The 22,695-nt window shown below is 37.9% G+C and overlaps 1 protein-coding gene across 1 annotated transcript; it reads left to right on the forward strand.

Moving 5' to 3' along the window:
- Nucleotides 1-1,878: 1,878 nt before the first annotated feature.
- On the forward strand, nucleotides 1,879-22,458 carry ANKEF1 (ankyrin repeat and EF-hand domain containing 1). The gene is made up of 8 exons (XM_061125640.1): nucleotides 1,879-2,233; nucleotides 5,984-6,183; nucleotides 8,503-8,626; nucleotides 14,159-14,981; nucleotides 17,009-17,235; nucleotides 18,406-18,569; nucleotides 20,753-20,890; nucleotides 21,917-22,458. Exons 1-8 carry the CDS (start codon nucleotides 1,888-1,890, stop codon nucleotides 22,073-22,075), a joined length of 2,181 nt encoding a protein of 726 aa, XP_060981623.1. The 5' UTR covers nucleotides 1,879-1,887; the 3' UTR covers nucleotides 22,076-22,458.
- Nucleotides 22,459-22,695: the final 237 nt, after the last annotated feature.

Here is a 22,695-nt window from a genome sequence, read left to right on the forward strand (position 1 = left end):
AGAAATTTCAGATGTACAAGCTGGATTTAGAAAAGGCAGAGGAACCAGAGATCAAATTGCCAACATCCAATGGATCATAGATAAAGCAAGAGAATTACAAAAAAACATCTACTTCTGCTCCATTGACTACGTTAAAGCTTTTGACTGTGTGGATCACAACTGTGGAAAATTCTGAAAGAGATGAAAATACCAGACCACCTGACCTCCCTCCTGTGAAACCTGTTTGCAGGTCAAGAAGCAACAGTTAGAATGGGATATAGAAGGACAGACTGGTTCAAAATGGGGAAAGGAGTACATATTGTCACCCTGCTTATTTAACTTATATGCAGAGTATATCGTGCAAAATGCTGGGCTGGATGAAGCACAAACTGGAATCAAGATTGCAGAGAGAAATATCAATAACCTCAGATATGAAGATGACACCACCTTTATGGCAGAAAGTGAAGAGGAACTAAAGAGTCTCTTAATGAAGGTGAAAGAGGTGAGTGAAGAACCTGGCTTAAAACTCAACATTAAAAAAACTAAGATCATGGTATCTGGTCCCATCACTTCATGGCAAATAGATGGGAAACAATGGAAACAGTGACGGATTTTATTTTCTTGAGCTCCAAAATCACTGCAGATGGTGACTGCAGCCATGAAATTAAAAGACGCTTGCTCCTTGGAAGAAAAGCTATGACAAACCTAGACAGTGTATTAAAAAGCAGAGACATTACTTTGCCAACAAAGTCCATCTAGTCAAAGCTATGGTTTTTCCATTAGTCATGTATGGATGTGAGAGTTGGACCACAAAGAAGACTGAATGCCAAAGAATTGATGCTTATGAACTCTGTGATGTTGGAGAAGACTCTTGAGAGTCCCTTGGACTGTAAGAAAAAAACCAGTTGATCCTAAAGGAAATCAGTCCTGAATATTCATTGGAAGGACTGATGCTGAAGCTGAAACTCCAATACTTTAGCCACCTGATGTGAAGAGTCAACTCATTGGAAAAGATCCTGATGCTGGGAAAGATAGAAGGCAGGTGGAGAAGGCGATGACAGAGTTGGTTGGATGGCATTACTGACTCCATGGACATGAGTTTGAGCAAGCTCTAGGAGATGGTAAAGGATTGGGAAGTCTGGCCTGCTGCAGTCCATGGGGTCACAAAGATTTGGACACAACTCAGCGACAGAACCACCACCACATGGTCTACTACTTGACTCAAAATATTGTTCTTTGGAATTGAATAAGTCAGAAGAGATAAAATTATGTATTAGAAGGCTTATTGCAACTTAGTGGGATTATTTATTGAAAATTTACAGTTGTGTCTCAGTCATTTACCTGCCTCATCCCCACATAAGATAAAATAGGAATCATCCATCACATTTGGTATTTCACAGAGCTCAAGAGATTCCTGTTTATAGTGAGCAGCTAACATTTCTACACAGTCTTTACAGTATTTTTAAACTGCTGTAATCTGTGTGTTCTCTACATTGTGGGAGATGTGCTGGTACAGAGAATTGTAGTGGGAGGCTTGGCAGTTTAGTTGACCTCACCTTCCTCATGGGTAAACAGTAAGGCTGTGTCAAGGAGGGATGATTAAATGAGATAAGAATATGGCATAACCAGTTTACTTTATGATGGAAGATTTGTTTTGAAATATTTTAACATTATGCTAGCTGAGTATTTTTGTGCTTATGTGTAATTTTTGCTTTCATGAAATTAGTTGCAATAAATTATGGTAATAATGTTTCATAAGAAGCAGCATCTCTTCTTAGGAAAACCTTAAAATACTATTTAGTCAAAGTAAAGATGAAGAAAATAACGTTGAGTTCCATGTTTTGCTTTGATTTTTGCTGCTGTAGTTTTGGTTTGGCCCACAAAGGCATTGCAAGAAGCTGGTCAACTATGGCTTTAGCAGATAAGAGACTTGAGAACCTGCAGATCTACAAAGTTCTTCAGTGTGTTCGGAACAAAGACAAGAAGCAGATAGAGAAGCTGACCAGGCTCGGATATCCTGAACTCATCAATTTCACAGACCCGGTCAATGGAAACAGTGCTCTGCACTTAGCCTCAGTTTCCAATGACATCGACATGGTCAGCTTTCTCCTGAGCCTTGGTGCTCACCCTGATGTGCAAGACAAAATGGGCTGTACTCCGACTATGAGGGCTGCAGAACTGGGCCACGAACTGTCCATGGAAATATTAGCCAAAGCAAAAGCTGATATGACTATTGTTGATAACGAAGGAAAAGGTAAAAACTCTTAGCATTCTATCTAGTAAATGCAATTTGATTTGCATTTTTTCTTACGAACTTTAGAAATCAATATAATGCATTTTTTGCTTTCAGACTTTAGAAAGGAGTTACTCATGGCATGTAGTAGTGAGAGGCTAGATTCTCACTCTTACATCTCCCCATAATTTGAAAACAGTGTAGATGTTTCTTAGGAAAACCAGTTCTGAGAACTTTCTCATTGAGAAAAACTATTAGAATTGATCTTTTTTTTTAAAATGTGGAGAACTTTTAACATGACACACATATTTCCATAATCATAATCACTTATTGTAAAATATAAAATCCATTTAGAATTTTACATGTTAGAACCTCAAGTAATACTTGAGCTAGGGTTTTGCTCTCAAGAGCAGTCTATGTAGAAAGTAGTTGCATTTGGGAACTTGAGGAACTAAGGTGGCTTCTGACATAAGCTCCAACTTTCTATTAGTTGTTTTAAAAATATATTTGGAAATATGACTTAATCATAGAAATATGGCATGTCTGTGATTATTGTGATTATTCAAGTGAGACAGCACTGTCTCACTCTTCCCCTCCCAAATCCCATCTTAAGACCATGATCTGGGAGCTTCTTGTCCAAATGACTCAAGGTTCTGGCAGGAAGTGATGCAGCCTCATGAAAATCACTAAGAAAATTACCACAAGGCTTAATATAAACTGGTAGATTTAATCAGTTGTTCCAAAGAATTTCTTCAAGTACAAAACCATTAACATCAGTCCCACATTAGAGAAATGAATCCCATTTTATACCATTAATTAATGTTTTCTGACAGGAACAGGATCTGCTTTTGTAACTCTGTGGACATGATATTTGATAAGTGACTTATAACAAGAGAAGAGGACAAAGAAAAGGAACAACTATTTAATTATTTAATGTATTCATGAGTCAAATGTATTTTTTTTAATGTTTTTATTCTAAAAAAAAAAAAGCAGAAGCCTTTCAAAGCTCTATATAGCAGTGGTCCCCAGTATTTTTGGCACCAGGGACTGGTTTCGTGGGAGACAATTTTTCTGTGGACCGGGGAGGTGGGGGAATGGTGCAAGTGATACTTTCATAGTATAAAAGAAATGACAGTTCTATGGAGCATCTAGATAAATGTAAATTGGATAAATTCTGCCATTAAAATAAAAATACATGAAATGAAAATTTAAAAATGAGAGTTACTCAAACAATTAAAACTAGAAAGATGGCCAGGGACATGTTGAAAATGCAAAATCAAAGACAGAGAAGTCATAGCAGGCAAAAGTGAACCAAAACAACAATGACAACAAATGACAAAACCTGGAATTGCTGCATTGTTGTTTTGGTTCACTCTTGCCTGCTATGACTTCTCTGTCTTTGATTTTGCATTTTCAACATGTCCCTGACCATCCTTCTGTTTTTAACTATTTGAGTAACTATTTCAGATGCATGTTTATATGAAATATATTTCAGTTTTGATTTTCACATAAATTTTATTTTTATTTTAATGATTGAGTTTACCCAATTTACATTTATCTATATTCTCCACAAAACTGTCATTGATTTTATTCTATAAAAGCATAATATATTTACTTTATATAAATACACAGATAAATACATATAAAAATAATTTTCTCTATGGTCCATATGATCTTTGTTTTGTTATATGTGTATATATCTTCCTTCTCATATTTTCTAAAATTAATAGTCTGTTTTTAGTTCTTTTAATGGCTAACTTGACAGCTTTACATATACATAAACCTCTGTTTATCAAATCATCACACTAAACAGTATTCATTGATATTTTTCTATGAAAGATGAGATTGGTACAAAAATTCTTCCTGTCACCTCCCTTCCAGTATCTAATTTTAGTAAATTATAATCATTTTAGTTCTTTCAATGATTCTTTTCATACCTTTTATCTGCTTTTAATAATATCTCAAAACTCCAGCAATAAAAGATATAGAAAATTGAATGCTTAAACTCTCCTTTCCTCTCTTCCCTACAAGTCTTGTTAAATTTCCTTATGATTTCTACATTGTTGTGAACTACAGTTTTCTTTTCTGTATCTAGGATTCCCAAAGTGATTGAGCTTTGATTCAATGATTGAAGGGATTCAGCGTCTATCATGGGTCACATATTCCCTGTTAATCTCCTGTTAGACTCATTTTTGTCATTGAGTAGTTTAGCTCACTCCTTGGGGCTTATATACTTTGATTTCTTGCATCTTTAAACTTATATGTTCATCTCTTTTATATATGAGCAATCGCTTGACTGAGTGTTAAAAATCCCCTGTTTTCTTTTCCAAGTGATATTGTAAAACTCCTTTGCTTATTTTCTAGCACTGAATATTGTCGTGCAAAGTCTTGCAGCCAAATAACATTTCCTCTTTAGAGATGGCTTGAATTTTTAACTGGCTGCTCACAGGGCACTTTCTTTATCTAGTTTTGCCTAGGCACATATTATGGATTGTTCCTAATCAGTTTTTCCTGAGATCCAGTATATCCTGTTAGATCTAGGTTTTTACTTCAAGAGGGTTTTCTTTTATTATATCTCTCCATTTTTCTCTTCCATTTGGTCTTTTATTGAACACCAATTACATACATGTTAAATATTATTTGCCTTTCTAGACCATTTAAACTCTTGGATTTTTTTCAAGTTCTTTCAACTTTTTCCTCCATGTCCCTGCCTATGGTTTTGGCAGTGTCTGCTCTCTTTTTTCCTGCTCCCATGTGACTTTCATTTCTTTAGTGGTTTTATTTTTCTCTCCCATTTCTTTTCTAAGATATACTTGCTCAAATTCATCTTTTCCTTCTATTTATCTTTTTGGTTTGGTCTACCTTTACATTTTTGTTTCAGAAAAAGTTATATGCAAATTTTTGTTATCAGTAATGGATCAGTCAGTAATTTTCATGTGGTATAGTTATTTGAGTATATAATTTTTGCCTGGTGTTTGTCAGCTTCCTTTCCTTTTCTTTCAGTATCTTTTTTCATAGGTCGTATGCTGTTTTTTTTGTTGGTTACTGTTCCTATTTGAATGAAGTCCGTTTTTAGAGTGAAGTCATTACAAAGTCAGTTTGGAGTTTGTCTGCTGTTTACTTGAGTTTCTTAAGAAAACTCTGACTGGGGTTTATAAACAGTACCCCTGGTCTGTAGTACATTTTTGACATGGATTATGTTGAGGGTCTGTATGTCATAGATACCAGATATGAGGAGTTAGCATTTTTCTATCTGCAGTGAACAAATTGCCATCTACTTTTTCTTCTCACTGCAACTGTACAGACAGCCTGCTTCCTGTAAACACAGCTGGTAAACATTTCATCATTCAATACTATCTCCCTTGCCACTCTGCAATTTCGAAGGGGGTCCAGGGATCACCAGTAACCCTCGGGCACACACACTCCTGCACATTCTGAGAAGGACACTGGTGTATAGATCGCAGGATGCCAAACACCCAGGGTCAACAGGGGCTCACATTCCAGCACTCAGATTCTTCTCAGACAAGATCCTGTCACATTTTGGTTATGACTGTTTTCTAGCTCTTAGCAGAGGTTGGGTTTCCTTTTTGGTTTCTCTGTCTTGGTGTTTCAGTTGATTTCCGAGAGAAAACCAAGGCATAAATGCCTTTGCTCTATCACCTTCAACTAGCTAATTATGAATTTTAAAATTATTCTTTGTTCCTTCCTATCTGACTCAAATGTAGAGAGACTGCTAGTTACGTGTTCTTTGGGGATTCTATTTTTCTGCAGGTATTTTGTTTTACTGCATTTTACCTACCAAGCGGCATTATCGGTGCGCGCTGATTGCCTTGGAACATGGTGCAGACGTCAACAACTGTACCTGTGAAGGAAAGCCGATATTCCTTAGAGCTTGTGAAGAAGCGCATGATGTGAAGGATGTGTGCCTGACGTTTTTGGAAAAAGGAGCCAATCCAAATGCTATCAACACAGTAAGACTATTTCTGTGATTATATATTCCTTTTTTTCAATTACAGAGTCCTGTTACTGTATTTTTTCACTTGAATGTGGTAAAATTATCCTGTTAGCTTACAGGCTTTTCATTTCTACTCAAAATGCTTTAAAATTATAGACTTTCATTATCTTTATATGGCATGGCCATGATTCTATGGTCTGTTTCCTAATTATGTTTGAAAGATTGGTATTTATTATGTACAATATTAAAAGATCATTACAGGAACTAGAAAAGATATTCCTGATGCCTAATAAAAATTTACCTTCTACAGAAAACATGTAGCTCTGCTGTTTCCCTTCATTATTTTACTTCCTCTCCTCACTTGGCTAATTTTACTGAGTTTTCTTTTAATTGTCATTTCCAGACAATAAAAATAGATTTTCTTCTCATTAGAAAATACCTATAGCCTAATTTTAGCATACATTTTACTCTCTCTTCTCCCTTTTTGCTCTACTTTCTTGGCAAGAAACTGCACTTTTTAGCATGATGTTATCATAGGAAAATCTGGTGTGACCTTGACTCTGATTATAGAATTCTACATTTTGGACACTGACCCATTTTCCTGACTTCATGTTTCCTGTTTGTTACATGAAACCAATAAAATGGTACGAAACTGAACACGTCAGTGTGACTCTAAGGCCAAATGGATTTAGACCATATTAATACTGAGCGTGGCATTTAGTATAACAGGGATAAACAGCATCTGGTCTGTTTCATGTCCAGTCCACAGGTCGCACGGCTTTAATGGAAGCGTCAAGAGAGGGAGTGACAGAGCTAGTTCGAGGGATATTGGAAAGAGGAGGGGACGTGAATGCATTTGACAATGACAGACATCATGCCGCACACTTTGCTGCCAAAGGAGGCTTTTTTGATGTAATAATCTACTATATTCTTTAAAATTTGTTGCTAAAAATATTCTCCTTTTCCTCAGCATCTTAAAATATAATATAAGTTACACTGACAGATTTTTTTTTTGCATTTTGATTTTCCAAAATAATTCCAGAATTGTATTTTATACCAGATATTATCCTTCAAGGCTTATTTTAGCTCTTTATTCAGTTTTATCTGCTTGCTAATTTACTCTTCTAATATTACTAGTAATGTTTTTTCTATATTCTTAACTGGGCTTCCCTAGGGGCTCAGACCCTAAAGAATCTGCCTGCAATGTGGGAGACCTGGTTTCGAGCCCTAGGTTGGGAAAATCCCCTGTAGAAGGAAATGGCAACCTATTCCAGTATTCTTGCCTGGAGAATTCCACGGACAGAGGAGCCTGGTGGGCTATAGCCCACGGGGTTGCAAAGACTCAGACACAACTGAGCGACTAACACTTGCACTCTTTTCTTTCAGTTATGACAACTGAAAAGTTTTGCCACATACTACTAGTCTATTTCATGACTCCATTGCATATGAGAATTTTCACAGTACAGTATGACCTAATTTGGGGGAGGCCAAGGCCTAATCTCATCTCCTTGATGTTTAAGTACATCTAATGACTCACCTAAGTTTTTAACTCTCAAGTATTCTGATTATCTGGATATATCAGCTAAAGATATCTCATAGTGATACTGCAGAAAAAACTAGAACTCAATGCTATCCTATTTTTTTAATGCTATCCTATTTTTTAAAATTCTGAATTGTATCTAAAATTTCTTTCCTTAGTTCTAACATTATCTTTACTTTTGTCACTGGGTCTCTTATCTGCAATAAAAGTATACATCACAGTAAAAATCACATCTGTCTGGTATAGAATTTGCGCCCCTGATTTGCCGCAGTCTGATGCATTCTAAAGTTGCCTAAATTTGCCAAAATGGTAGTGCCCCAGCTGAGTTTAGAGTTTTCTATACTCTAGATAGATGGTCCCCAACCTTTTTGGCACCAGAGACCGGTTTCACGGAAGACAATTTTTCCACAGACTTGTGGGGGGGGGGGGGTGGCTGTGGTTTCAAGATAATTCAAGCACTTTACATTTATTGTGAACTTTATTTCTATTATTGTTACATCACCACCTCAGATCATCAGGCGTTAGATCCTGGAGGTTGAGGATCCCTGCTCTAGAACTTCTGACTGTTCTGTATGTGGCTCTACAATATGGTACAATTACGGTACACACGTGGTTTCTGAGTCCTTAAGCTATGGCTAGTCAAAGTAAGGAACTGAATATTTAACATTTGTTTTCTATTTAATTCATTTCAATTAATTCAAACTGACACTCTGGATAGCACAGGTCTAGATCTGAGTTTTCAACCAGTAAACATACATTCTTATTCCTCTACAACATCCACTATTTATTTTGCAGGTACTGAAGCTGCTTTTTGCACACAACGGAGACATGGGGCTGATTGCAATGAATGGCAACACGCCACTTCATTATGCTGCCATGGGTGGTTTTGCGGATTGCTGTAAATATATAGCTCAGCGAGGTAAACGGTCTACCAATTTCATGTCTAAAGAACTTATGACTTCCCCACATTGCAGATGAGCAGAGAATTTCAGCATGTCAACATCAGTTGCATATCTCTGTAGAAAGAAAATTAAATTTTTTTCTTATTTACCTTCTGTTAAATCATAAATCTGACCTAGAAAGTAATAAAAATTCATTTCTCAAGTATCTTTAGATGATTATTAAAAATCTAAAGAGAATTATTTATGAGTCAACCAATTACTAAGATGCTTATTTTTTAAAATGTAAATATCAGTCTAAGACGGAGAAGGAAATGGCAACCCACTCCAGTATTCTTGCCTGGAGAATCTCAGGGACAGAGGAGCCTGGCGGGCTGCCGTCTATGGGGTCACACAGAGTCGGACATGACTGAAGCGACTTAGCAGCAGCAGCAGCAGCATCAATTTAAAAAGGACAAACACTAGAAACCATGTCCAAATTCTTAAATATTTTATTTTTGAAAATATACTATCATGTCAAGTACAAAGATAACATTTTGGAAAATTTTAAATTATGGGGGAAATGTTTTGGGGAGAAGCATTAAATAAAATGAAAACTTGAATGAAATATTTGAAATATAAGTAATATTTATTACTTTAGATTTTTCTGTATATTTTAAATAACTGTTAATTTGAGAATATAAACTATGTTATGCATGTTATGTGTGCTCAGTTGCTCAGTCGTGTCTGACTCTGAGACGCTGTGGACTGTAGCCTGCCAGGCTCCTCTGTCCATGTGATACTGGAGTAGATTGCCATTTCCTCTTTCAGGGGATCTCCCCAACTCAGGTACTGAAGCCGGGTCTCCTGTGCCTGCTGCATTGCAGGCAGATTCTTCAGCACTAAGACACTGGGGCTTCTTTTATGTTATGCATAGCTGAATGTATCCCTAAAATGGGCTTCTCACGCGGCTCAGTGGTCAGGAACCCACCTGTCAAGCAGGAGACATAGGTTCAATACCTGTATTGGGCAGATCCCCTGGAGAAGGAAATGGCAATCCACTCCAGCATTCTTGCTGGGAAAATACCCTGATGGCAGGCTACAGTCCATGGGGTAACAAAAGAGTCAGACATGACTTAGCAACTAAACAGCAACAATTCCTTAAAATAGTTAATATTAAACAAAATTTTAAATAGCAATATTAGCCAATTAAGTTTAAATATTTTTACTAATTTTGTGTTAATTACATGCCTTAAGGAAATCAGTCCTGAATATTCATTGGAAGGACTGATGTTGAAGCTGAAACTCCAATACTTGGCCACCTGATGCAAAGAATTGACTCATTTGAAAAGACACTGATGCTGGAAAAGATTGAAGGCGGGAGGAGAAGGGTGTTGACAGAGGATGAGATGGTTGGATGGCATCACCCATGTGATGGACATGAGTTTAAGTAAGCTCTGGGAGTTGGTGATGGACAGGGAGGCCTGGCATGCTGCAGTCCATGGGGTCACAAAGAGTCAGACATGACTGAGCGACTGAACTGAACTGAATTGAATTAAACATACATTCAATGTTATTAACTCTTTGTTAGAGAGGGAACTGCATGCTGCTGAATGTTATGGTAGTGAGTTATTTTTTTCCAGTTTATGAGAAATAGACAGAAACTTAAAGTTCAGCAGCTCTATCATAGAGCAGAAAAAGTGCTTTCATTTTCCTGTCTTCTATGCAGGCACAGAAATTTTGAAGTCACTGGGACCTGAGAGAGCCTATACTGTAACCACTAACATTATAAATGAGATTAACATGCCTGCATAACTAATGGTGTAGTAACTGATTCACTTTGATTTTTTTTTTTACCTTATACAAAGCTCACATTCTTTCCCCATCCCCCTAAAATAAAGAGATAACGGAAAATGTACCAAATGCAATTTTTGCCCTCATCAACTGTCTCTGAAGAGACAGTTTTCAAATCTTGTTTCCAAATCTCTCACCACAAGCAGATTATTCTGACACTTCATTTTTCACATTGTGTATTTCTAAAAATTAGAGATCTGCCCAGACTGAGACAAACTTCTTCAACTTTAACTTGCTGACTCTTTTCTTATTGGGAGAAACATCCCTCAATATATACTCTACCGTTTATGTCCTTCTGGGATAAAGTCAGAGAAAGCAAATTGAGACGTACAGGGCCAGAGCTTGCCAAAGGCCTTGCTGGTGATGCAGAAAAGATTGATCCTCCTGGCAGACTCATAAGACTAGACTGTTTCTGAAACAAATGTCTGAAAATGTTTTGAGTTCCCAAGCATCTTTGGAAGTACAACTGCTTCACCAGGTGCTATATGGGTGACCTAGTTCCACATGAGAGTGTTATCAGTTATACTTCCACCTTTAGAATCTTGGATCTAAGGCCGTCAGAGCAATTGGAAACCATTAGCCATGAAATGCTCATTTCTGAGTAAACTCCCTGGGTGTAGTGTCTTCTATCCTTAAATATGAAGGCTGGATTCTTTTCCCCCAAGAAACTAGTTCCTCAGTATGCTCCACTTTTGATCCTGATCTTGTCCCTGGAGTAATTTACACCTCCCTGTAGGCAATGTGAGGCCATGTCCAGGAGAGTGGAGGGGAGTTTAGATTAGCTGTCCTGAAGCCTCTGTGGAGGGATCTCCTCATGGGGCTTTTGACAGCAGTCAGCCGAAAGTCACGTATCTCAGCGACAGAGGAACATAAATCACAGAGAGCATGAATGGATCTGTATTTACTAACAATAAAAGAGAAGACAAAAGTCAGAAGGACAGGAAAATGCCTTCATATCTTTAAGCTTGGATGTGGGGGTCTTTATTCCACAGAAAATTGCTAACTGGGAGCCAACTAGGAGCAGAAGAAGGCAAGATAAAGCAGCTTTAAAACCCTTTGATCCTTGGTGCTGGTGCATCTTTGATCCAAAGATGCTGGTGAATACAGGAGTGAACTGGGAGGTGGCAGATAAACCCCCAGACATCCCGAGTGAGTGAAAAAGCTAAGTAAAAGTAGCAGACTCAAGATGACTATGGAATTACACTATTGAATTATTATACTGTGGAGACAAGGCTCAGGTCCTTTTCCCAATAAGTCACATTGTTCTTCAAACTGTTCAGTATAAAAATTATAGAATATTTATGTCCAAAGTACCCTTTTTGAGTTTTCCTATCACTAATAAATATACCAGCCTTCATATAAAATTTTAATTTTGACAATGCCAGAAGTATTAATGCTGAAATCATTAATCATCCAATGATTAATGATTTTCTTTTTGAAAAGGAATAAAATTATGAAGTGTTGGAGGGGGATGTTATATTTTCACATGCAGCTGCCTTTACATTTTGGATGCTAGAGATACTGATTGCTAGAGAATCTTTTTTGATTATGTGATATTGGCAAGGCAACAAAAGAGCCTCATAGATTGAAAACGCTAGAACGAATATCTTCATAGTCTGACGTATAATGGGTTTTTAGTGTCTTAAGACACTTATTACAGACAACACAGCCTCTTGATACCACTAAGTAGACTCCCTGATGCATTCAGAAAAGCTTATTTATTTGGAGAATGCTTACATGTGATGTTGGTCTCATCATTTTAAGTCAGAGACTAAAAAAGGAAAATGAATTTTAATGCCTAATTGCACAACTCTTACACTGGAATTCTTTCAGATTTGATGAGATTACTTTTTCAGGCAGTTCATATGACCTTACTGCAAAGCAGCAGGTCAATATAAATTACATGAATTTCATGGAAAATACAGATAAAACATAGTTTAAGATTTTACACAGATTAACAGTCATAATTGTTCAAAAGAAGCAAGAGTCAGTTAGCATCTTAGATGCCTAAAGTCCTGCTTAAGCTTTTTGAATCCAGCTTCTTTCCAAATTTAAATGTCTTCTTTACTCTTTCCCACTTGGCATGAAACCTCTTTAGTGGGTATTCTAATATGATATTTGTTTCAGATATCTACAGGGATTGATTTCTTAATCCTTTGGGGATAGATACTATTCACTGGAAAAATATCTTCCTCAAAATTCACCAAACTGAAGCTCACAGAAAGAAAAAAAATATAGCTTAAGTTTTTGTGTTCACGATGTTGTTCAGTCAGTCACTCAGTTGTGTGTGACTCTATGTGACCCACAGACTGCAGCACACCAGGCTTCCCTGTCCTTCACCATCTCCCAGAGCTTGCTCAAACTCATATTCCTTGATTTGGTGATGCCATCCAACCATCTCATCCTCTGTCATCCCCTGCTCCTGCCTTCAATCTTCCCCAGCATCAGGGTCTTTTCCAATGAGTCGGCTCTTTGCATCAGGTGGTCAAAGTATTGGGGCTTCAGCTTCATCAGTCCTTCCAATGAATATTCAAGGTTGGTTTCCTTTAGGATTGACTGGTTTGATCTCCTTGTGGTCCAAGGGACTCTCAAAAGTCTTCTCCAACACCACAGTTCAAAAGCATCAATTCTTCAACGCTCAGCTTTCTTTATGGTCCAACTCTCACATCCATACATTACTAATGGGAAAACCATAGCTTTGACTAGACAGACTTTTGTTGGCAAAGTAATGTCTCTGCTTTTTAATATGCTGTCTAGATTTGTCATAGCTTTTCTTCCAAAGAGCAAGCATCTTTTAATTTCATGGTTGCAGTCACCATCTGCAGTGATTTTGGAGCCCAAGAAAATAAAGTCTGTCACTGTTTCCATTGTTTCCCAATCTATTTGCCATGAAGTGATGGCACCAGATGCCATGATCTTAGTTTTTTGAATGTTGAGTTTTAAGCCAGCTTTTTCACTCTCCTCTTTCACCTTCATCAAGAGGCTTTTTAGATCCTCTTTGCTTTCTGCCAGAAGGGTAGTATCATCTGCATATCTGAGGTTATTGATATATCTCCCTGCAATCTTAATTCCAGCTTGTGCTTCATCTATCCTGGCATTTTGCATGAGGTACTCTGCATATAAGTTAATAATAATTTTTATTTATTAAATTTTTTTAAAGTTTTGATTTATATATGAGTTGAGTGTGTGTATGCTCAGTCGTGTCCAACTCTTGTGACCCCACAGACTACAGCCCACCAGGCTCTTCCTTTCCATGGAATTTTCCAGGCAAAAATACTGGAATGGGTTGCCATTTCCTTCTCCAGGAGATCTTCCCGACCCAAGGATCCAACCCAAGTCCCTTACATCTCCTGCACTGGCAGGCAGATTCTTTGCCACTGAGCCACAGGGAATCACTTTTATATTAGAGTATAGCCTATTAACAATGTTGTTATAGTTTCAGATGGACTGCAAGGGGACTCAACCATACATATAAATGTATCATCCATTCTCCCCCAAACCCCCCTCCAACCAGGTTGCTGCATAACCTTGAGCAGGGTAATCATAGATTAATTCTGTAATTACAATTAACTGTGCTCACCTCTATATACAAATAATTTGGGAACCAACTTTTGATTATTCGCTGAAAATTTAAAAACCAACAACAACAGATATATGTCATTTGTGAACCCAGGCAGATGCCCCAGCACCATTCATAATCACGATGTTTCTTGTTTTAGGATGTGACCTAAAATGGAAGAATCTGGAGCATAAAACACCGAGGAACTTGGCTAAGGAAGGCGGCTTCAAAGCAGCCAGCAAAGAAATACGGCGGGCGGAGCAAATCGCTAATAAACTGGCCAGGCCAGGGGTCAAAAATCCGAATCCGCCCTTGTTCCTGAGACTTCACGATTGGTCAGTAGAACATGAGACTTTCCTTCGGGAAGCCTTCTCGTTTGTGGACAGGGGCGATGGGACAGTCACCAAGGAGGACTTTGTGCTGACCCTGGAGGAGAGGCAAGATTTTGTGAACTCAGAGCAGCTGGCTGCTATAGCGCAACTTCACGAAAAAGTCCGGGGTGGAGGGGTCAATATTAATGAGTTCTTTAAAGGGACCAGATATTTAAGTAAGTCTTATGTCTTGGGATCCTATGGGCCTAAGAAAAAGAAAAAAGGGATGGCCAAAAAAGCCAGAATGGGCAAGTTTGTTTTACCCCTCCCCATCTGTATCATCCCCGACCAAGTGTTTCCACGCCGCAGCGACGGTGGGCCGCCCTATTATATGATCGAAACCTACAAGAATGTGACTGACTGCAGTCGCTTTAACAGAGATCACCCCCCAGAACATCCCATTCAGGATGACTCTGCTTGGTATATTGATGACCCAGGGAAGGTCTTTTCAAACATTAATTTTATCACCAAGGCGGGAGACCTGGCTTCTCTGAAAAAGGCTTTTGAATCAGGAATACCTGTGGATATGAAGGATAATTACTACAAGACACCGCTAATGACTGCATGTGCTACTGGAAACATCGATGCAGTCAAGTTTCTTCTTGAAAAAGGGTATGTCTTTTGCTTGAGTGCGATTTAGATTTTTGGGAGCCTTCACATTTCGAGGAAGTGAAAGGGAGGCTAAGAAACAGTCAACTCTAGAATTTAAATAGTGGCAAGAAATGACTTCATTTCTGCAGTCTAGATCCCAAATAGACCTTATATGGTGGACCAGGATAATGGGAACATTAAGAGCGTGTAGGACAATGCCAAAGTGAAAGCTAAGAAGTTTTCACTCTAGGGGTGGAAGAAGCCTTATGATTGGGTGTCCCTGGCCTCCCAAAACAATTTTAATTTGGATTCAGAGCTCAACCTAGATGCTGTGGAGTGCCTTTTATTTTAAATTAGAACTATTTACTGTGGTCAAAAATAGCATGTGACCTACTGTCTTAACAAATTTTAAGTGTATGGTGCAATATTGCTAACTACAATCACAGTATTATAGAGCAGATCTTTAAAATGTATTCATTTTACATGAAGCCATTTTTAAATCTGCTTTTTTTTTTTTTTGAGGGCATCCCAACAAATCAAATAATCTGACAGTGGCTATAAGACTAAGTGGGCTTCCCAGGTGGTGCTAGTGGAAAAGACCCACCTGTTAGTACAGGAGACATAAGAGACTCGGCTGGATCCCTGGGTTGGGAAGACCCCTGGAGGAGGGCATGGTAACTCACTCCAGTACTCTTGCCTGGAGAATGCCATGGACAGAGGAGCCTGGCAGGCAATGTCCTTAGGGTTGCAAAGAGTCAGACATGACTGAAGCAACTTAGCGTGCACATAACGACTAAATGGCTAGGCATGTTTCATTCCCTTTTCCTTGGTTCATTTGTAAATATCTTTAAGATAACAAAGCATGACATTTTATTTAACTTTTTAATCAGAAGCAATTTCTCTGGTTTAAGTCCTTCTTTTTTACCATTGCTGAATAACCTGGTGTAACTTTCTTAACCTTTTTGTGCCTCAGTTTTCTCACTATAATGGAACTCAGCTCACAGAATTTCTTGAAGATTAAATGAGTTAAAATATGCAAAGCACTTAGTAGCCCAGTAGTTGCAGACTTGATAAAAGATATTGTTATTATTACTATAACGTTTAATGTCAAAGAAAGATTTAAATGTGTTTATTATCAAGAGGTAACATAAAGCAACTAACGATAATTTGAAGTTTGGGGCAGTGAATTTTAAATGGGACTAAAATTTTATTTTAGTTTTATAGTTTCTGAATGATAAATTGCTTTTAATGAAATTGAAATAATTAGTTTGCTTTTTTTTTTGCTTTTTATTTTTTCCTTTAATCTTTGTTTTGTATTGGAGCGTAGTTGATTTACAGTGTTGTGCTAGTTTCCAGGTGTACAGAAAAGTGATTCCGTTGTGCATACACATGTATCCACTCTTTTTCATATTCTTTCCCCATATAGATTGTTACAGAACATTGAATAGAGTTCCCTAGGCTACACAGGAGGTCCTTACTGATTATCTATTTTATATATAGTAGTGTATATATATCAATCCCAAACTTCCGATTTATCCATTCTCCTTTGGCACCCAGAAGTTTGTTTTCGAAGTCTAAGAGTCTGTTTATGTTTTGTAAATAAGTTCATTTGTACCATTTTTGGTATAAAATTTTTGATAGATTTTATTGCTTAGAATTTTAACAGTGATGGTTCATTTAAAAATTCATAACACACAGAGGAAGTAGATACAAAATTAAATAATGTAGCTTTTCTATTTCCTGTCAACTTTGATCTTCACTGGATCCAGTTTTATAATTTTCCCTGATTTTAACATCTAACAAAAATTGTAACCCCTAGGATCCAAGTAGCTTCTAAACTAAACATAATGTATATATACACAAAGAAAGTTGACTATCAGGTGCAGAACACAGTTCAAGAAAAATTATGGCACAGAGTTTAACTTGACCCAAATCTTTCTTGGTTTACAGTTCAACAACTTAATAAAGCTATGAAATCTTGGAATTTTTAGCCTCCAATGCTTGGATCAACCCATATTTTTAGCTTGTGTATCTATCTCATTTTACAGGGCTAACGTTAATGCAACAGATAATTTTCTGTGGACTCCTCTTCATTTTGCATGCCATGCTGGCCAACAAGATATTGTTGAGCTTCTTGTTAAATCTGGAGCCGTGGTAGATGCCCTTTCAATCAACAACTCAACTCCCTTAAGTAGAGCCATTGAGAGCTGTAGACTGGATACTGTAAAATACCTACTTGACATCGGTGCTAAATTCCAGTTGGAGAACAGGAAAGGTATGTGTTTCATTATAGGTGATTAGGGCTAGAAAAGGAGGATTTGTGTTAGATTCCCAAGCCTTCTAAATCTATTCTTGCAGGACCACATTTTCCCTTAAGTTACTGTTGCAAAAACTAACCCGAGTTAAATGTTATGGAACTCTGTCTTATACATAGTGCTTCTCAAATCACTAGTGTTAAAGAATCAGTTCTCCATGTTGGTAATTCATTGTAGACTGAGACTTTTGTAAAATACAATGAAAAATGATTTACTAGAAAAATGAAGAGGAAAAAAACCCCATAAAATACAAACCCAAACTTTTTAAAATCTTTGGATTCAAATGACAAAAATTCTATAAAATTGCTATAAAAATTTCTAAACATTTCCTCTTTAATTCCTGTACTTACTTCACTGGGAGCCCATTCCATTAATATGTAGACTGACACCAGTATGCACTTCACATTTTGAGTCATCACAGTGTTTTAGCTGTGAGTTTCTAATAATTGGCATAGTTAGAAGCCCCTGTAGACTTTAGAGTCTTTCTAGAGCTAAACAGTAATTCCTGAAATAAGACTCCTAGGAAGTAAATGGGAAGCCTACTTTATGTCATAAATTTTCTGCATGAAAAAGTGGAGGTGTTTTGAGAGTGGGACTCATTGCTTCTTTTTGACCTGAAGGAGCTTGAATAGCTTTGACTGCTTCAGGCTGCCTCTGGGTCACAGATGGTATCGTTAGGCCTGCCTGAGGATGTAACAGGGGTCGTAATATCCAGCCATCTGCATAGAGTACTTATGACTTCCAGCTTCCCCAGACTTTTTGAATATACCTCCTTCCGTCACAGGAAGGAGGAAAGCATAAAACTGTCACACATGAAGGAATGTGTACACTGTGGGGAGAGAACTAGCACTCAGATATTCAAAATGTAACCCACCACTCTTTCCTATCAAACATGCTCAAAGTAATTAACAAGAAGAAATGGTTTTGCTGGTAAATGACACTTTAAATGATAAAATTTTAGAGCTGGGGCCACTTTAGAGAATATCTGAACCAATCTGTGACTTTTATACATATCACTGGCTTCAGTAATCACCCTTAGTACCACATGCTTAGAGCTGATGAGCTGAGATTTTGCTACATGGTTTATTATTAATCTGTTTAATGAAACTCTAAATTTATGTTTTAAACAGGGCATGCTGCCATGGATGTTGCAAAAGCTTATGCTGACAGTAGAATAATTGCTTTGATTAAAGAAAAGCTGGATAACTTGCCCAAACCAGCAGAAAATCAAAAACCAAAAGGCAAGTCACCACCCAAAGCAAAGACTGAAGGCCCAGAGATTAAGAAGGAAGAGGTATGGAAAGCAGTTGACTCCTCATTAGTACCTGGTGCAGCTGCAGCACCATTTACTTATTGTTACAGTTCATGGGCAAATAACATGCAGTCCATGATTTCAGGACCAGTAGGCAATAGTTCTAAAGAAATATCTAGCAAGAAATTTCCTATTACTGAAAAGTCTAAAAAGTTCTCATTGCAAACAGAATCCACACAAAAAACAAGTTGGTTGAACCAAATACTGTTAGAATGTTGAAAAAAGAACTTATATTAGAAGTGTATATACACTTAGACCTGAATTACACAGATTCGATAAGGTGTCCCAAAAGGGAAGTGTAGGGTAACATTTACGAGAAAAGAAGTAAAGCATGATTTTCATTCATTTTGATTTCATAATCTTTCACTACCCACTTTACCACCCAACTCCCAAGGAATTTTTATTATTATGAACCCTAGGATATGTAACTTGGATAATCCTGCAAAATGACTCTAGAAGGCTTTAAAGGTGCCAAATTATTCCTGGTAATCTGGAGTGGTTTGGGTCCCTCTAAATTATCAGCTATGGAATATTCTGAAGGAGACGGGAATACCAGATCATCTGACCTGCCTCTTGAGAAACCTGTATGCAGGTCAGAAAGCAACAGTTAGAACTGGACATGGAACAACAGACTGGTTCTAAATAGGAAAAGGAGTACATCAAGGCTGTATATTGTCACCCTGCTTATTTAACTTATATGCAGAGTACATCATGAGAAACACTGGGCTGGAAGAAGCACAAGCTGGAATTAAGATTGCCGGGAGAAATATCAATAACCTCAGATATGCAGATGACACCACCCTTATGGCAGAAAGTGAAGAGGAACTAAAAAGCCTTTTGATGAAAGTTAAAGAGGAGAGTGAAAAAGTTGGCTTAAAGCTCAACATTCAGAAAACTAAGATCATGGCATCTGGTCCCTTCACCTCATGGGAAATACATGGGGAGACAGTGGAAACAGTGTCAGACTTTATTTTTTTGGGCTCCAAAATCACTGCAGATGGTGACTGCAGCTATGAAATTAAAAGACGCTTACTCCTTGGAAGGAAAGTTATGACCAACCTAGATAGCATATTAAAAAGCAGAGACGTTACTTTGCCAACAAAGGTCCATCTGGTCAAGGCTATGGTTTTTCCAGTGGTCATGTATGGATGTGAGAGTTGGACTGTGAAGGAAGCTGAGCACCGAAAAATTGATGCTTTTGAACTGTGGTGTTGGAGAAGACTCTTGAGAGTCCCTTTGACTGCAAGGAGATCCAACCAGTCAATCCTAAAGGAGATCAGTCCTGGGTGTTCACAGAAGGACTGATGCTGAAGCTGAAACTCCAATACTTTGGCCACCTCATGGGAAGAGTTGACTCATTGGAAAAGACCCTGATGCTGGGAGAGATTGGGGGCAGGAGGAGAAGGGGACGACAGAGGATGAGATGGCTGGATGGCATCACCGACTTAATGGGCACGAGTTTGAGTAAACTCCAGGAGTTTGTGATGGACAGGGAGACCTGGCGTGCTGCGATTCATGGGGTCGCAAAGAGTCAGACACGACTGAGCAACTGAACTGAACTGAAATTATCAGTAGAAGGTTGTTGTTTATGGGGGTTTCCCAGACATCAAGAATTTGTCCTTAGCAGGAAGCTCTAAGTACATTTCTAGTCTGGAAGCTTCTTTTAGGGAAACAGATGGATCCCTCAAGATTTTTGGCTGACACAGGATAGGGGATGAATTTCAGGAAGGAAAAGTTTTAACATTATCAAATTGGAAAGGGTTAGAGGTGATAGGAAGCAGACAGAGTTGAAGGAATGATCAGCAGACGGTAGAGAGTAATAAGCATGGAGGAAGAGAGTAAGGATAGCCAGAGGTAAAGGAAGATTGATCAGTTACAGCTCCTAATACATGCACCATTATCATTTTAGTAGGAATACATCCTTCTGATTAATAATGGCCACAGATCAAGGATGGATCTTGGAGACTTTTGTGATCGGTCACCAACACTAATTAAGTTAAACAAGGCAAAAGAGTTATCTCTCCCCACCCAAAGTTATAATAATATTCTATTTCATTTCAAATTATAACTTGTATAGTAGCATTTTTTTCAACTTCAGAGTATTAGAAAGTATACACAGGTTTTTGACATTGATAGTTGTTTTTTGGTTTCTTGCTCGTTTCCAGGAAACACTTTCAGCAATGTACACTGTACCAGCCATCGTGGAGGAAAAGAAGATGCGTAAAGATAATGTAGTTCATCTCAATTCATTGATTACCAGTGGTTATACCAAGAAAGTGGATATCACGTTTATCCCACAGAGAGTAAGTACTTTAGAAAGATCGTAACGTGGTATAAACTCCTAATGCCTTTTTTCAAATACTTTTTATGCAAAGCACCCAAACAATTCTCCAAAGCTTATCTTTTATAGTTGTTATTTGAAGTTGTCCTTTTTCTAGATCCTACTGCTGACAACTAAGTCAGTCCAATTTGTATAGCTTCCAATGTCTTGTGTTTTTATTTTCTGTATTGACTTCTTAATTTTCCTTGAACAATTGAAGTTGTCTTTGGTCCGTGCCATTCCTTGTAGCCTTGTAGTCACTGAATTTTATAGATACTTTCTCTGGGTACTTTTTAAAGTCCAACCCTTCCTCTTTGTACACACTACTACCATCTCACTTGGGAGTTTTATACTAATCAAGACTGGATTTAGTACATAGCTTCCTTAAACATCTACAATTAAAGAGATGAAGACATATTTGGAGACCAAGAGTGGTCTTGCTAATGCTCATCAAACCATGCTGAATAATAGACCACCAGCTCCTTCTGCCCCCTGCTGTGAAAATAATTTTTACTTCCCCATAACACATGAAGACAGTAAACTGTCTATTAATTCCATTGCTTCCTGGTTTTGACATCCTGAGAATGAACAGCAGCGGGCCTCAGGGTCATCAGAGAGGTAACTGAAGGGCATTTCAGTTGTTCATATCGTCACCATCAGAAACAGTGATGCCCATGTAACCGCTAATGTCATGTAAGAGATAAAAGTTAAAATAGACTTAAAATTTGTTGTTGTTGTTCAGTCACTCAGTCGTGTCTGACTCTTTGTGACCCCATGGACTGCAGCACGCTAGGCTTCCCTGTCCTTCACCATCTCCTGGAGCTTGCTCAAACTCGTGTCCGTTGAGTCAGTGATGCCATCCAACCATCTCATCCTCTGTCATCCCTTCTCTTCTTGCCAGAAGTAAATTGGATAGTTTTAAATTGACCAGATTGAAGGTTGTCTGGATATTGGCATGTTTATTGGCTGCCATGCTAACATTCACTCTGGATGTGGTTGTTTGTTTAAGATCTGGAGTCCCGAAGCCACGACAGCAGAGCTGATCAGAATGAGGGAACTGCGCCGGGAGAGGTTCACTTATGAGGTAGATTTTGATGACTTCATGATGCCCTTTCAGAAGCACATCACAGAGAGAGCACAAGCAATGGAAGCTAGCTTCAAGGCGTAAATCACAGCAGTTGCATCTCAGAATAAACATTTTGAGGCCCAGGTACCAAATGTTGGAGAAAGTAGATTCCTATCAAAGTCAAAGCAACTCACAAGTTAAGCACTGTAACAAAATATTTGTCTTTGCTTTAACAACTATAAATATTTTTAGCTGTCTAGAGAAGTCATGTTTTATTTTGCAATAAATTGCACGTCATTCTGGATAAATTCCTCAATCTTCCTCAAGAATGTAGTAGAAAAATGGCATTTTTGGTTATAAACATAGTGTCATCATCAAAGAATTTACAAGATGTACATCATTATGTTTGTTTGTTAAAGATATCCTTTTAGTGGAACTGAATGAAAGCTATTTAATATTAGGGAAGAGAAGCCCTTTTTAATACATTAAGGAAGCAGTTTTCTTCTCACACATCATCATAAATGATATGCATTAGATACTTTGGGTCAAATAAACCCTGATGCCTCCAGTAGACACTGTTGACACTTCACCCATTTCTCCTCTGTTTTGGAATCATAGCACTCTCAGGCGTGACTTCCAGATGCTATAAGATGCCCATGACACTTAAACTTGTACCATAGGGCTGAAGTACATGAGAATTAGTACTTTCTTGGAAGCAGCCC

This window comes from Dama dama, chromosome 23 (genome assembly GCF_033118175.1).
Source record: "Dama dama isolate Ldn47 chromosome 23, ASM3311817v1, whole genome shotgun sequence".
NCBI classification, from domain to species: Eukaryota; Metazoa; Chordata; class Mammalia; order Artiodactyla; family Cervidae; genus Dama; species Dama dama.